This window comes from Melozone crissalis, unplaced genomic scaffold (assembly GCF_028551555.1).
Source record: "Melozone crissalis strain CALT ecotype California unplaced genomic scaffold, PUWL_Pcris_2 ptg000023l_1, whole genome shotgun sequence".
NCBI lineage: Eukaryota > Metazoa > Chordata > Aves > Passeriformes > Passerellidae > Melozone > Melozone crissalis.
The window spans coordinates 16146450-16162403 of record NW_026535801.1 but is presented as its reverse complement, the minus strand read 5'-3'; the positions used below and the strand labels follow the sequence as shown (position 1 = coordinate 16162403).

General features: G+C 47.2%; 1 protein-coding gene across 4 annotated transcripts in view; it reads left to right on the top strand.

The window, feature by feature from the left end:
* Positions 1–15954, top strand: part of NRP2 (neuropilin 2) — an 88686-nt gene that overhangs the window by 48563 nt on the left and 24169 nt on the right. For all 4 annotated transcript variants that reach the window (XM_054277658.1, XM_054277657.1, XM_054277660.1 and 1 more), the window contains exons 11-13: positions 2506–2622; positions 5162–5314; positions 14735–14997. In XM_054277658.1, coding sequence (XP_054133633.1) covers positions 2506–2622; positions 5162–5314; positions 14735–14997 — 533 coding nt within the window. The remainder of the gene's footprint in view (positions 1–2505; positions 2623–5161; positions 5315–14734; positions 14998–15954) is intronic.

Here is a 15954-nt window from a genome sequence, read left to right as displayed (position 1 = left end):
AGGTGCAAGAAGCAGGAGCTGAGGATTTGTGCAGACATGGTCAGGCAGCTCCCACATTGCTGCTTCCTGCAGCTCCCAGGAGTCTCCAGCTGCCAGATCTCTGCAGACTGTTGCTGGATGGTGCATCACAGCACTGCATCGCTGCCATAAGGGGAGCCAGGACCTCCAGCCATGTGCATGCCAGCCCTTCCACGCACTGCTCCAGCCTAGCGAATGAGGGGTTTGTCATCTTTATTGCCTTGTGCTATTTTTGGCCCAAATTTTCTTTTACATGTGTGTCCATGCTCATTTTCAATATCAGTAGCAACAGCACATGTTTTTTCCAGGCAAGGTGCTTTATGGTCATTTCCCAGTCTGGGTAATAATTTGCACATTGTAATGTTTAAAACTCAACTGCCAGGTCATAAATATCCCTAGCTTTATTAATCTACAGGCATTCAGCTTTGTAATCAGAGCAGGGCTTGTAATCTTGTGGATTCACCATGTTATAAAAAGCATTTATATCCCTGATGCAACCTGGGGAGCAGAGATAGTCCATGGCATTATCTGCATGCATAATCCAGGCTGGCTACATGCAGCAGGCTTGACAATCCCCAGAAAGGGCCCTCCTTTGCTGGGAGGACCCAGGCATGTTACAAAAGTGGCTGCGAAAACCCAGGTAATTGCACTTGCTTGGGAACAAGATTAAGAAATGGATTAAAACAAGATGATTAAAAATATTTTCAAGAGAGGGTCTAAGCCCATGTTCATCCTGCCCAGGTGTTTCTACTTCTTATCAGCAGCAAGCATCTTAATTACTGAGTTAAACACGTAACAGCCGCAACTGGGCTCACAAACTAGCTGGCTACTAGCTCAAAAATTGGGAAGCAGGCAGTCAGCAATTGGCTTCTTTCAAAGACCTGCCAAAATTTTTCCTCTGAAGAGTGGAGAATGATGAATGTTCACTAGCAGCTGGGTTTCTATCCTTTGAAGTTCCAAACATCTGGTTTCAATTGCTCAGTGACTTTGCATTTTGATTAGCAGTTACCACCAGTTGAACAGACACTTGCAGGGCCAGAGAGGAGTGAGAAAGCGAGCAAGCAAGACCTCTCTTTTTCACTTTCCATTTCACACATGACGCTGTCCTGCCTGTTATTTTCATTATCTCTTGTAACCATCGTGTTGCAGCTCTACCATGGTAACTGATTTTTCAAGATATATTTCTGCGGCTAGTCCAGGGCAATACAACACTGTTGATTTACATCCGCTCGGCATCTGTGTCCCATATGGGACTTGCTTTCAAGGTCCTTCCACACTGTCACATTTCAGCTATAAATGTTGATATATAGGAACAACAACCTAAAAAAATGTACCCGCTCTAAATAAGTTCCAGCTTTCGATATGTTGCTTTCACCTGCTGCCTTTTTTTTTTCTTTTTTATGACATTTTTCTGTGGCTGGCTCCTTGCAATTTGCTTCTTGGTTGCATTTGGAGTTTTATGGGGTTGTAACAAATTTGAACTTACAAATTAAAAGACTTTGAGGCTATTTGGTATTTTATCCTGAACAAAAGACAGCCATTGGGGGAAAAAAAAAAAAAAAACCAGAAAAACCCAGAGAGTTTATGTACAACATGTTTAATAACAGGAAAATAAAAGGGCATAAAGGAGCCTATGGAAAATATTCAATGTATTTAGCCATTTCCTCCTGCTTCTGGCTTTATTAAATGATATCCTGAAGGGTGCCGACAAAGAAACGCAATCACGCATAACTGAGCAAAGCTGCCTCTTTCTAAAAGTGGAAAGAATCAAGTCTGCTGTACTCCACTTAATGCACCCATAAAAGGAGAGTTTGCTGGAACCTAATGTCATTTACTGTTGATCTTAATATCCTTCCCTTTCTTGCTTAAATTTCCCCTGACACCTGCTTGGAGGTTGTTACACATGGGCCACGTTAGAGAAAGGGAAATTGGACAGAGACCCTTTGAAAGCGTAGTCAGGAGCCTGGAGTGTGAAACCAGATGCTTTCTGCAGTGAGCCAGAGCTCACTAGGGGATCCTCTGGGTCCGTTTGCGGTTACATCATTTGTGGGTTTGAGTGACTTGTTTTATAAATTGGCACAATTGGTGGGAATGTTGTGTGTGTTTTTTCAATGTGTCATATGGCTTTATGAAAGAAAAAGATGTTCTGCCTGTGATCTCACTTATCCAGTAATGACAGCTAAGTGGATTTCCAACTACCCATGTAGATTGTAGATTAAAAAATTAAGAGAAAAAGTAGTGTGCATGTCTAGAGAAGAGGCTCGTTCAGTGGGAACTCCAAATCCATAGAACTCCTATATGGAAAGACAGTTCACTTGAAGTTCAAACCATGCTGACATTTGTAGCATGTGGAAATCTCATGGCATACTTGTTCTATCTCTTCCTGCCATTATAAGAACATGAAGAAAAATATTTTTGCCTTGTTTCTACTACCTGGGCTTCTTGTTCTGTCTGTTGCAAACAGCTTCTCTATTCCATTTTTTTCAGATGTCAGGCCCACTGCAGAGACACTGGTGCCCACTTTGAAGAGTGAAGAGACCACCACTCCCTACCCAACTGATGCCGAAGCAACAGACTGTGGTGACAGCTGTGGAGAAGACGAGGGTATGTATCAGAGCAGCACATCTCTATCTAATAACTGATGGGTTAAGAGCTAGGAAAATACTCTTATCTTCCCATTAGCGCCAATACATGGGGCTGATTCCTGGAAAGCTTAGAGTAATATTATTAGTGATGGGCCAGGATTAAAAAAAAAAGAAACCAACCCATAAACAAATCTGCCAAAATCTGATAAGTTCTATCAAGGAAGGATGGAAGAGCAAGAGATAGCAGCTAATTCGGTCCCTGGCGTACAAGAGATGAAGAGCTGCTCTCCCAGCTTCCTTACATGACCTGAAGAAACTCATTTAGTGCCCTGTTTGGAACCATCTCCATTCCAGATCACCTCTTGGCTGTAAATCATAAACTCAGAAGGTGATTCAGACTGCCTGGTATGCAGGGCTCCTTTTGCAGAAGTCACAACTGTGGAAGTAAATCACAGCATGTATTGAAGACTGATGTCCTGAACACTTATCTGCTTAAGGATCATCTTCCCTAATATCAGCAGCTTAAAATTTAGGAGGACAGTCTGGGCTCCTTGTGTGGGCACTAGAGAGAGGGGAACACTAACTCAATGCAGAATTTCATCTACCCAGTCTTAGATGGCTGTCAGACATATGTGAAATGGTTTGGTAACTGTAGCACTTGGCTACTTCTTCTGAGGGTGGAAGAAGCTGAATGTTAGCTTAGACTCCGTGCTGTGCTTTTTAAGGTTCAGTGCTGGGGGAGGGCTAATCTTCTCTGCCTCAAATCCCTATCTGTAAAAGCAGACATCAAATTATTCTGCTTCTTGCAAGGGGGATGTGAGCATCTAAAGGTTGTGAAATGTCCAGATGAAGAGGAGAGGGCTTGACAGAGCTGTGCAAGGTTAGTTGTACAGTGCAGTGTTCAGGAAATGCATTCCCCTGGGTGCAACAGCAGAGCCTGGGCCTCAGCACTGGACAATGTACACAAGGACTTCAACAAGAATCTCACAAGGAAAAACTATCGTCTGAGATATCTCCTAGGACTTCTGTCACTTCAGCTTTCAGTCCCAGATAAAAAAAAAATTAATGGGTTTTAAAATAAATAAATTTATAAAAGAATATTAATTGGCTTTTTCACACCTCCCATGGGGATTCTGCTGTACTTTAGTTCTAGAAATGTAAGTCGCAGAAGTAGCTCAAAGGGCCTGATTCTCATTGCTTTGCCTTAGTGGTAAGCCTGTGCAACCCTGCCACCATTGAGGCACTTGGGAAAGTGATGGAGGGAAATTTAGGCCAGTAACAGTCTCTGCAAGAACACAATTCCCGGGTGCAATCCAGGGCAAGAGAGCAAGCAGAGTATGCTGTGGAGCGTGGAACCAGCCTCCCTGTCAGCTTCCCTCAGATTTAGCAACAATTTTCATTCTCATACTCCATAAAACAATGAGCGTGTTTCTCTGGACAATCAGATTTATGACAGCCAAACAGAAACAATGCTGCTCTCCAGGGTATGAGATTAGATTGGAATAAAAGGATCCATGATCTACATTGTTTTGTTTTGGAGTGGGAGCATGTAAAAAAAGCCCACTGCCCCTTGCAGTGAAGTTCTGCTGATGCCTATCACTTGAGTCACTCACCTCCTTCTGGCTGTGGCTCACTTTGTGGGCACTGTGATTTAAAACTTCCTCTTTGCTCAGGAAAATCCTGGCCTATAATTAGGCTCAGACATGCATGTCCGCTGAGTGCCTGGTATGGACTCAGCCCATTTCTGCAGCCTCCATGCACGTGACTGATTCCCTCTGCCAAAGGAGCCAGCAGCTGCCTCAGTGCCACATGCAGCCCCTGGCATGTGCCCGCCTGCCCACAGCCTGCAGAAAAGCTCTCCAGAGCTTTCAAAGCTGTTGTCACAGGGGAATTAACTCTGCTCCTGTTTCAAGATGGAAAGTTGAAGGACTCGCCCAACGACCATGTGGTGAGTCCATAGCAGAGCTAGAAATAGAGGCTGGCTTCTTTCACTCAGAATCCAAAAGCTTGAGCTCATGGTGGCCCCACATTTTCCCTGGTAACATTTCCATGAGAAGGTAGGAAGCAGTGAGTGACAGCTCTCCAGGATGACAGACAGCTCCCGTCTGGTGCAAGTGGCTGGGTCTGTCACTCAGGAGCTGGGTTTCTGGAGATTCTCCTTTTGGAGCCAGGCAGGAACTTCTGAGCATGGGGCACTCAGGAAGGACTCTTCACTGACATTTTAAAAGGCATTTAATTTTTACCACTCTAGGGGAGGAAGAGAAGGTGCTGATTAGAGTCTGGAAACATTTGGTTCTTGCTTTTATATTTGCTTAGTTTGGTGGATTAGCCACAGGACGTGGTGTGAACATTTTGATGATGCAGAACTTAAGGCTGATCCTTGGAGCTGAGGAAATGTGAGATAGGTTAAAAGCATCAGTGTGAGTGAGATTTCATGCTTTCTTCAGTTTTGATGGCTTGCCAGCTATTTTAGTTTTGGGTTGTTTTTTAATAGCAACCCTTCATGGGTAAGTCATTTTTTAATCTGACTTTATTTTGCTTCTATTTCTTTTTGTAAGATTTCCAACTCCCTGCGAACTTCAACTGCAACTTTGATCTTCCTGAAGACCTTTGTGGTTGGTCACACGACTTGGCAACTGGCTATACATGGTCTTTTCAGCCTTCAGGCACCTGGATTGGCAACTCTGAACAAAGCTCTGACACTGTGCCTGGTAAGATGATTAATACCAACCAAAGCAGGGAAGAGAGTGCTGATGGGTCTTTGTCCATGTGAACAGTATGAATGATGATTGCACAGCTATCATGAGTTGCAGGGGCTATGCAGAGCTGAACTTCTTTTATGGAAACTTTCAGATGCTTTACTGTATGGTTCATGACTTATTTATAGGACTGTGACCACTGGCACTGAATTATACTAACTGTCCTCTTGAGATGGACTTGAATCAGACACTGAGCTTTGAATCCTGTGGGACTGTGAAGGCTGGCCCAGGCTTTGTTCCACATCCTGATCCAAATGTCCTCTGTAGGATCCAGTGCTTTTTCCCCAGAGTGCATTTCTTCCTCTCCCATATGTTACTCAGATTGCCTATACTCTTCAGCTACTCTGCACTCTGGGCTTGCAGAGGCTGGATTTCAGTCTCCTCCAAGTGAAGAATGAGCTAAGCCCTAAGAGTGCTGGAAATGCCAGCTTCTTGCTGTTTGACTTTTGCTCTTTTTCTCTTCGTGCTTTGGAAGCAGATTTGCATGAGTGTGACAGAGCCTAATTTATGGAGGACCTCACTGAGATGTGCTGGCATGGCTTGCAAGGGAGCCTGCCTCTGGCAATGTGGTTGATAAATCAAGTTCTTCAGCTTCACATCTTGGAACTCACGCCAGGACTAGTGTGCTTTCCTTATCCCTCATTGACTTTGTGGCATGGCTGGCACGAAGAACATTTGCCAATTTCCTTATAACAGTAGGCTGTGTCACTGTAGCACCGCTTCACTCTCAGTCATTGCTTGTGAAAGTCAAGGCTCCTGCAGGCAAGCTGGCTGATCTTACCTGTCCTGGGCTCTGCCCTGGTGCCTGGTGATTCCAGTGTCTGTGGGTCCTGTCCCCATGAGTGTCTGTGAGTCCCTCCTTGCCCTCCCCTGGGTAAGGTTGAGTCTCAGAATGCAAACATGCAGGCGAACCTGTTAGCCACCTGGCAGAGTCGCTGGCCAGATTGGCAGTGCCGCCAGCCAGTTGGAAAGCCGTGCAGCCAACACCTGGTAGGCAGTGCTAAAGAGGAAAATATGTATTCCAGAAACATATGGGAAGAGGAGAATCTGCTACATCTCCACACACAAATCACCCCCACACAAATGCACACATCATTTCTCTCTTCAGCTCCTGAGGTGCTTAGCTTTTTTCTAAGAGACACGGTAATGCTGTAAGTGCAGCCCATATGGACATCTGAAAAATTCTTTGGCGTGACATAGGGATACAGTGTCTGCTAGGGAGAAAAATATTTTCATATTTCAAGTGTTTATCTCTTCAGCATTTGAGTGCTTCAGAAGATTAATATCTGGAGCTCAGTGGAGCCTCAGGCAACAGGAGAGAACACTTACAGCCAGCCCCAGACTTAATAACCCTCCCCATCTCATTCACTGTAATAATGTTTAATTAATATAAGTCTCCTGCAAGTAGGATAAAAATTACTTATTTTTATAACTCAGACTCAATTTTTCATTTCATTTCCTCTCCCCTGAGTCTCTGTACAATTAGTTGGCCATAGTTTCTTAGAAGATCCTGTTGTAGCCCAGGAGAGGCTGGTACTGCCTTAGACAGCAGCATGCAGTCCTTGTTTTTCTTCTACTCTTTCTCCTTTTTCTCAGTTATGAGTCGCACAGTTTCACAGCTGGGGCTGGGGAATGTCGTCCTGCTGAGTTCAGTGGTCTGTTTTTGTGCCAGTGTGGAGAGCTCTCCCTTAGGGTGCTGTGCAGTCAGGCACTGAAGCACTGAGGGGGAGCAGGCAGGAGCTCCAGCACTGCCCTGCAACTCATGGGCTGTGTGGGCAGCGGAGGAGGAGGGGGGCTGGAGTGACTTCCCCACAGCAGCAGGGGAAGCCAGCAGCAAACACCAGCACAGGCTGAGGGGTCAGCACTGGCACTGGCCTCCTGTCTGGTTCAGGCAAGGGTGTGCCATCCTGGCATCTGTGGGCTTCTCTGCCTTGCCCCCACAGGGCTGCAGAGAAGCTGGAATTCAAAGGCATCACTGCTATGCCTCACTTTGGTCCTGCTCTTAGAAATTAAGAAGACATGACACAAAAAGAAGCAACTATTTGCTTTTTTTCTCCCCAAGGAGCTTTTAAAGGCAACTGGAGAAACATGAAAAAGAGGCAATGCCAGCTCCTTGGTGGGGACAGAATCAAAGCATTGTTTGATTCACACTCCCCTATTCTTCCCCTGCCCTTCCCTCATGCTCCCTCCAGCACTTTGTTTCTAGTTAGAAAATTCACACTCAGACTCCAGGGAGCAAGGAATGAAAAGCTGTTGTTCAGGGTGGTCTTTGCTTGTGAATTCCCCACCCTGGGGTGAGCAGTTGGGTGAAGGAGAGCAGCTGTGCTTGGTTAGAGGCAGGGCAAAAGTTAAGGAGAACTCAAGGCTTCTGGAGCCCGATTTGCTCTGATTTAAAGGTGCTGGCCCAGGCTAGAGGCCATGGCTGCTCCACAGTAGCAAGAAAGTGTGCTGTGCCTTTAAGAGCTATGTGGAATGTGGTTTAACTTCTTTTGAAAATGGCAAAACAAAAATTAAAATTAAGAAGGAAAAAATAATAATGAAGGGAAGAGCCCTGGCTCAGTCTGCATAAGAGAGAGGAAAGGAAATGACCATGGTGAAATATCCTCTGTGAGGCACTTGATTAGAAAAGTCTGCTGAGAGACAGGCCTGAATTCCTCAGATATCTCCCAATTTCATTTTATGCGCTGCATGCAATTCCTCCTTGTCTTTGGCACAGAGAACTTCTCAAGACTGACAAGACACCCACTGCTCTCATTCCACTATTTTTATTTCCAAGATACTCTTTCAGGCAGCTCTGCATTTCTTTTTTTAGCCCTGTGTTCCTTGGGCTCTTCGCACCATGGATTAACTCCACGTCCTCTCCTGCAGGCTCCCATTACACGTCTGGGGACCTCATTGGTGAAAGTGGACCCAAAGTGCCCAGCTCAGCAGAAGCCCAACACGGTTCCAACTGCTACCTGCCCTTCGCAAGCCTAGAAAATACCATTGGCTCCCTTTTCCCTGCCCCCATAAGAGATTGTCAGGATTTTTCCCTCTATGGACTTTCAGATGCTTCCCATCTGTAGAAGGATTCCCCTTAGCTGCACCTAGCAAGCTTCACGGAACAACAAGTTCAGGTTTCAATGAGATTTCATCCCTCCTCCTGCTGCACGCAATGGCAGCGTGCCATTGGTGTCAAGATAAAGGTCTTAAGACCTGAAAATAAATCTGGGTTAATAACTTGGGCACCTCACTTTTCACCATCTTTGAATTTCACTGGGGTCTTGATCCTGAAGGGTCTAAAGATCCTGGTTGTATCCTTAGCCAGTCAATGTGATTGTATTGCTCTCAGTGATGCTACACTAATAAGCCAGTACTGAAGAGATGAAATCTCCGTGTTTTGCCCATTTTTTCCCCCTTCCCTTTTCTTGCAGTGCTTAAGCAAATACCTTATGGTTCTAGAAGAGAACTGTGGGATCTGCAGCTTTACCATGTATTGCTTCTCCTTTGGGTGAGCACAGCATCAGGGTCATCATGAACCCCGTGTTGTTCGGATGCTGGCAGCTGTACGTGTGCACAGAAAAGGAAGCACTTTTAACCTTGCAGCACTCCTGACCACACAGCTCTTGGGCTGGGCCGCAAAAACCCACTGAGAGCTTCTCTTGTGGGCCATGGCCTTGCTGGCTTGGAGGGTCAGGAATGCTGCTCACTTGAGTTGCAGGCACTGCAGGGAAAGGTTTATTTGTTTCAAAGTGTTTTCAGCAGAGGAGTGTTTATAGTGCTCTGAAGTTTCGTAAGAGCTTATTTTTTAAGAGAAACAAATGTTAAGCTGTTTTTAAGCTGATGGTGACCCCTTACCATTCCTGTGTTTTTCCCATGGGATCTTTAAAAGGGAAAGTTTCATATTTTTCTTGCAATCCATGAGAACTGCTGTTGGAAGGCCTTGATTCTACTGTGTCCAAAGTAGCAGAAAGGTTTTCATGGTGTTAACAGGGCAGGGCTGAACTGAAGTGGGTCTGCACTTACTCTCATGAGAGTCTCAGGGCTTGTGCCTTGGGGACACAGTTTGACCTCAAGGGTCAATCCTGTGTCCTTTGAAGTAGGAAGGAGTTTTACATGTGGGGTGGTATGAAAGTCAAGCATTTCTGTGCAATGAGTGAGCAGCTGCACACTGTGGGAAGCAGACCATATATCCATCTCTGTCTCTCTTCGCTCCCTCATGTGTGGTGCAGATTGCTTCTCAGCAAAGCTGTACGTGTCTCTCCTGACTCTCATTTGCACAGTGAGGACAGCAAATGCTAGAAAGTCCTTCATGCCCTGGCTGCCCACAGCACGGCAGAGCTGGGACACCCCAGCACCCCAGTCACAAGAGGTTTGCTGAGCGTCAGCTGCTCTGTGTGAGTTCCCTGGCTGCAGGCTAGGGCCAGGCTCTGGCTGTCCATGTGCCCATACTGTCATGCATGATAGAAGGAGCTGTGGCCATGGTCTGTTCCAGCAAAGCTCCTGCTTGCTTGGGCTGGGCTGGAGGCAGAGGAAAAGAAACCATTTCTCTGGGGCTCACTGCTTGCTTCAGTCACTTTTTTGACCCAAACACCAGTGACATTCCTGCTTAAAAAAGCAGGCTGGAATGCTCTCTGCAAAGCAAGACACCATCTCTCAAACCTTAGCTGCGCACCACCCCATGGCTTCGCAGCAGTGGGTCACAGAGCAGGGCTGGGGAAAGCAAGAGTGTGTGCGGCCTGTGCAGTGCAGCCCCAGCCTGCTCAGCTCTGCGCTTGTGCAGGCACAGATGCTGGGCTGGTGGGGCTGTGCACACCTTTCATGCAGGGGCAGGCAGGGTGCCCACCACGCTGCCAAAGGACAAGTTTTGGTGGCTGGCAGCTTATAAATGTCGGGCTTTAATTGGGATTTGATTTGTCAGGGACACCGTGCCCTCCCTGCACTCCCTGGGGAAGGTAACAGGACTCACAGTTGCACTGTGCTGTTGAGGGCGTGAGGCTTAATTGAGAGGATGTAATGGGGGGTCCATTAGAAGGGCTCCGGAGAGCAGGCTGAGAGCCTGGTTCTGGGTAAGTGTGGGATTTTATGCCTTTTGATGGGCTGATTTAGAGACTGAAATGGCAAGGACTTGGCAGGCTAATTAACACATAATCAAAATTGAGGGGATTTTCCAGTAGATGCAGTGATCTAGTTAATATAAATATTAGTTTTATGGAGGATTGACTTCCCATCCTAAATGAAAGTCTGTCATTGAGGAGAGGCCTGTCATGAAATTATAGTGGCAGCCTTTTGAGGTGAATTTGCATGATTTGCCAAAAAATTTAAAAATGTGATAACTATCCAATTTCAATCTGCATATTCATGCAGCTGCCATTCCCTTGCTACCAGACCACCCTGCAGTCATAAGAGCATCCAAGCTGATCTGCTCCCCAGGAGTGGCAAGAGCTGATGCAGCTTCCACCTCACATGCCCCAGAAGAACAGCAGGATCATGCCTCACTGGGATGTCCACTTGGCCATGACACAGTGTGGTTGGGGTGGCGTTTGGGGCTGTGCAAGCCGCAGACAGTGCCCACAGCAGTGTGGTCACCTCTGGGATTTGACAGACAAGAGGTGGCTGCAGCTGGGCTGCCGTGTTGCCAGCTAAAGCACACCGTGCAGCAAAGGAGAGTGCAGCGACCTTTGGAGGGATGTAAGTGAGGGCACTTCATGTGTTTCCTCCACAGGAGCAGCAGCTGTAACTCAACAATATCCAGTGAGGGGGAAATGCAGAGGGAGTCTGAAATCTCAATAATTGCTTGTGTACATGCTGCCCGACATGTTTTGCTGGAACACCTCCAGATGTGCTGCTGAGATCTGTGAGGGAAGGTGCTTTCCTTGAGAGAGGGTGTGAGATGTGCAGGACCCAAGCACAAGGCAGCCTGACCTTGCACAGGGGGTGCTGCTGTGGCTTGTGCTTGCAGTCTGACCCAAACTGTGAGGCTTCATCCCCCATTGCCCCTAATGTCCTCTCAGATGGCTTCCTAGCAGGAGGGGGCAGGTGTGCCAAGAGAAAACCACGTTGCCCAGATGGTTGGTTTGCAGAGCCCAGCTGGTGATTTATCCAGGACTCACTGCCATGCACACAGGAGGGGCTCTGCCATCATCTGGCTAGGGTGGTTCCATGTTCACATTACTGGCTCCCTTACATCCAGATGATCCCATAAATTGTCCATGAGATTTATTCCATAGCATCAGTTGCAAAACAGGTAAAATGCCTGAGTGGGTTTTCCTGCCTTTTTTGAGCCGGTGCTTTGAACTAGCAGTGCCAGTTCTGTGGAGGATGTAGCTATCGTGTTAGGAACAGAGACTGCAAAGCAAAGTTCTGGGAAAGAGATTAAAATGCATTTCTGATCCTGGAAGAATTGATCAGCTCATCATTGCAAAGCTCCCTTCAAGTGTTTTAACAGGGGAAATCAGCCTTTCAGATGCTTTCTGTGCCAAAGGCTTCCATTTACTGTATCAAACAGAGTGACTGCTGGAACCACCAGGCTTCCACATGCTGTTCCAACAATTACCTCCACAGTGCCCTTATTCAGTCAGTCTCAGCAAATTTGTAGGGCTTTTCCAAAGGTCCAACTAGCCATTAGAGTGATCCAGCCATTTCATCTTCAAATGACATAGAAAGTCATGCCTGCCTGCACTTGGCTTTCCCAGAAACTGGTACTGGTACCAGGAGCAAGAGTGCACGGTGCCCAAACCCACTGCTATTTGCAGGGGAGCAACTGGAATCACCACCCAAGGACTGAGCCTCCTTGCAGCCCTTGGGACTGACAGTAGGTCCTGGAGAGATCTCTGGGCCCCAGCAAGAGTTGGGCAGGGAGCACAGGAGATGGAGGGTTCCCAAGTTTCTGAAAGATCCTGTGTTGCTGAAGGGAGCATTAGTTTTGGCTGCAGTTAAGGAGTTTGATAGGAATGGGAACAAACAGAAGGTCAGTGTCAATCCTGGCAGGAGGGATGTCACTCAGGCACACAGGCTCTTCTGCTGAAGTGGCAAGGTAGCCACACCAGATACCACTGGCTTTTGGGGTGAGGATAATGGGAGGTGTCCAGCTGCACAATTAGAATAGTCTGTCCCCTCTAGTCAGCTCTGGGCTATGGGCAGATCCAAGGATGGCTCAAAACCCTGCACTCAGTCAGGCTACTTAGGTACTGGCACCAAAGGTTGGTCCTGAACTTTGAGGATATGGATTTGATCATTCTTGAACCTGGCTAGTGCTTTTATTTAAGATTTGCCTGTGAGACCATTTCAGCTGTGAGATAAGTGTATGACTACAGTCTGATTTGCTCCCTTGTTTGTTGCTGCTGTTCTTTTCTTGTTGCTGCTTTTTTTTTATTTGAAGAGGCTTGTAGTGAATTACAAAAAGAGGTTTTTAATTCAGGAGACCTTGATGACTTATTATGCCTTATCACTCCTTAGGCATGGAGTACAGCTTGTTCTTTTTTTTTTAATTCCTCCACTTGTTTATCTCCCACATCTCTTCCTCCACTACTAGCACTCTGAGGTAAATCACAAGAACACTCCTCCATTAGAAAACGGCATGGTACTTTTTCAAGTGATTCACTCAAGCAGGAGTGGGCAAACACTCTTTCATCCTTTTTTTCTGCTACTGTTTGTTGGCATAAAGTGCCAAGTGGCACAGGGACATTTCACAGGTGCTGGAAAATTTTGCTAAAATGTTGCTGTTTCTTTATGTGGCCAGTTGGGAACAGATTTGTCCTTCATACAGCAAAATCAGTGAAAGTTCATAGAAGTGGATATGCTTTTGAAGTACTTTGATCACACATGGTAGGAGAAGAATGATGGCAAATATTCCTGTTATCTTGTCCTAAATTTATTTTAGAAGGCTGCATAGCTCACAGTGGTTGGTTTCTGCTCTCTGGCACTGACAATCTTGCAGCAGGGCCAGCACTGTTGATAGATCTCCCTTGGGCTGTGATGTCACCTGACTGCTGAGCAGCAGTGATATCAGCTGCTGTTTTCTGTTGGGACCTATCTTTCCATGGATTCCAAGTTGAGGTCTCTCTGGTTTAAGTTTTGGAGGTGTTTTGAGCACACTCTGCAAACATTCTGAGTACAGACACTGCTCTTGTCACTGCTGTGGGCACTGAAGCCACAGGGGGAGCAGGGCAGGCAGGGCCAAGCTGCTGCTCAGAGCTTGGCCCATCAGGCACAGCAGGCTAAGATGTGGGGGAAGGAGCTAACAAACCCTTCAGTATAGTTCTGGGGCAGAGATAATCCTCTTGTGCCTGGGCTGGCACATGCTGGCACGAAGCACCAGTGGCACTTGCCCACTGTGTAGCAAAAGAAAGTGTGCACATCCCTCTTTTGAGCAAAATGCAAACTCGAGCAATATTTGTAGCTGGCCTGTCTGGGTCACCTTGCTCTACAGCTGGAGAGACCCAAGGGATTCCATCCTGACATTGGTCATGATGGAGGGACAGGTAAAGATCACTTCAGCTACACACTGGGCTTTCAGTCTGTGCTAAGGGACTTCAGACATCCAAGCTGCAAATGGGAAACTCCTTGAGGAGGCTTTTCATCAGAGAGGGCTGGAAACCACTGATTCCAGCTAAAGTCAGGTGTGCCTCGGGATTTGTATCCATGTGCTTTTGCTGCTATTGGTATTCAGATCAAATATCTCCAGTTCCAGCCTCAGCCTTGAACTTCTCCTGGGATATCAAGTGTATCAAATCTCTCCTCCCTGAGGACTGACAAAAAATGTGGCACAATTTAAATGTAATATTAGAGCAAGTGAATCCTCTGTTGTATGTATTTCAGCTACCTTCAAGTTTGCAACCACCCAGTTGTCACCTATGCATGCTTCACGCATTGGGTCCATGTCCTTCCTCTGTGCTGTGCTTTAGAGGCTGTTTTGCTGCATTACAGAAAAACTGAGAGCCAGAGTTTCATTTTGTTGCACTTATCCTCAAAACCAGATGAGTTTTCAGCACTGGCATTTAGAAAAACCCACCTCAGGCTTGTTCACTGAGGAAGCTCCCAGTAGAATAAACGCACATACCCCCTGCCAATGCAATTATCATGGCATCACTTCCTCTGACAATAACTTGCTCTAGCTTTTTAACTTCTTCTAATTATGTCAGTCTTTTTCTTAAACACTTTCTGTTGTTGGTCTCCTACCCAGGGAGAGGGTGGTGCCTGGTGAGGGAGTGTGCAACTCGATGCCCTGCCTGGGCTGGATGAACACACAAAGGGTGCTGGTGTGAGACCCCACTTTTGCAGGCATGGGGCTGCACTGCCGCGCAGCACTGCCAAAGCCACTTGGCAGTAGGTGAGACACTCGTTGCCAGTGGCTGCAGAAAACAATGGAATGGTGTTTTTCTCTCTGAACAGATGTCAAGAATTACCTGCAACTGCAAAGCAGCGGAAGGCGGGAAGGCCAGCGAGCCCGGCTCATCAGTCCCACCATCTATTTGCCCCAGAGTGCTGTCTGCATGGTTTTCCAGTACCAGGCTTGGGGCAGCAATGGGGTGATGCTGCGGGTCTGGCGGGAAGCCAGCCAGGAGCACAAGGCACTGTGGGTCATCACGGAGGACCAAGGGGAGGAGTGGAGGGAAGGCCGCATCATTTTGCCAAGCTACGACATGGAGTACCGGGTAAGATGTTTGCAGAAGGTGTGCTGGACTAGGTAGACTTCTCCAGCATCTTGATCTCAGTGTTTCAGAGCCCAGGCCCATTCATCTTTGGGAAATGTGGCTGTTTTCACTGTGTTTCTCAAGTTACCATAGTAACTAAGCTACACTGTTTGTTATTCTGAGAGTGCCTGTCTTCTGCACAGACTTGGGCCTTTGTTCAGCCTGTTGCCTTTCATATTCCTCAGATCTCCCAAATATTCTCCCTTTTTCTTTTTTTTCCTCTATTTTGTTTTGTGCATTTCTTCCCCCTCCAAGTGAAGGTCATCAGATAGTCTGACCAGAGGCAGATGTGCAGCTCCAGGGAGCAAATGCAGCAGCCAGGAGAAGTGGGAAGCTGGGAGCGAACACAGTCAGCTCTTAAGGGTGGGCAGCAAACAGCCATTCTCCAGCCTCAGCTGCAAGTGTTGACATAGGAGAAGGAAGAGGGAATGCAGGCTCATTTGTGAATCCTCTTCTCTGATGCTTTAGCCTAGATCAGAGGGCTCGGTGCTGGGCTGTAGGATCATGGCCCTGTCCCACTCTCAGAGATCAATGGAAGAGAAGGGATGAGCTGGAGGGAGGAAGGGAGCTGTGCTGCTTTGCCACGGCCACCTGAGCCCCTCTGGCACAGCTGTACCAGCGTCCCATGGAGAGGCTGCTGCTTCCAGGAGTGTCTTTGGCACGGTTGTCCCTCCCGGGCAGCGTGCCATTTGCCAGGGAGACAGTGCTACTGTTGTCACTTGTTAATGAGCATCAGCACAGTGTCCAGCACCCTCCAAGGCAGAGGAAATGTGGACTCCCAGGCTTGAGGCAGCAATTTAGTGACCACCCTGGTGGGGAGCCTTGCTCCAGCCAGCTCCCAGCCCTGAGCCTGACCCAGGGAGCTGCTGCTGTCAGGCCACTGACCCCTCCAAACTGCTGCCTCCCGCATGGGTTGAT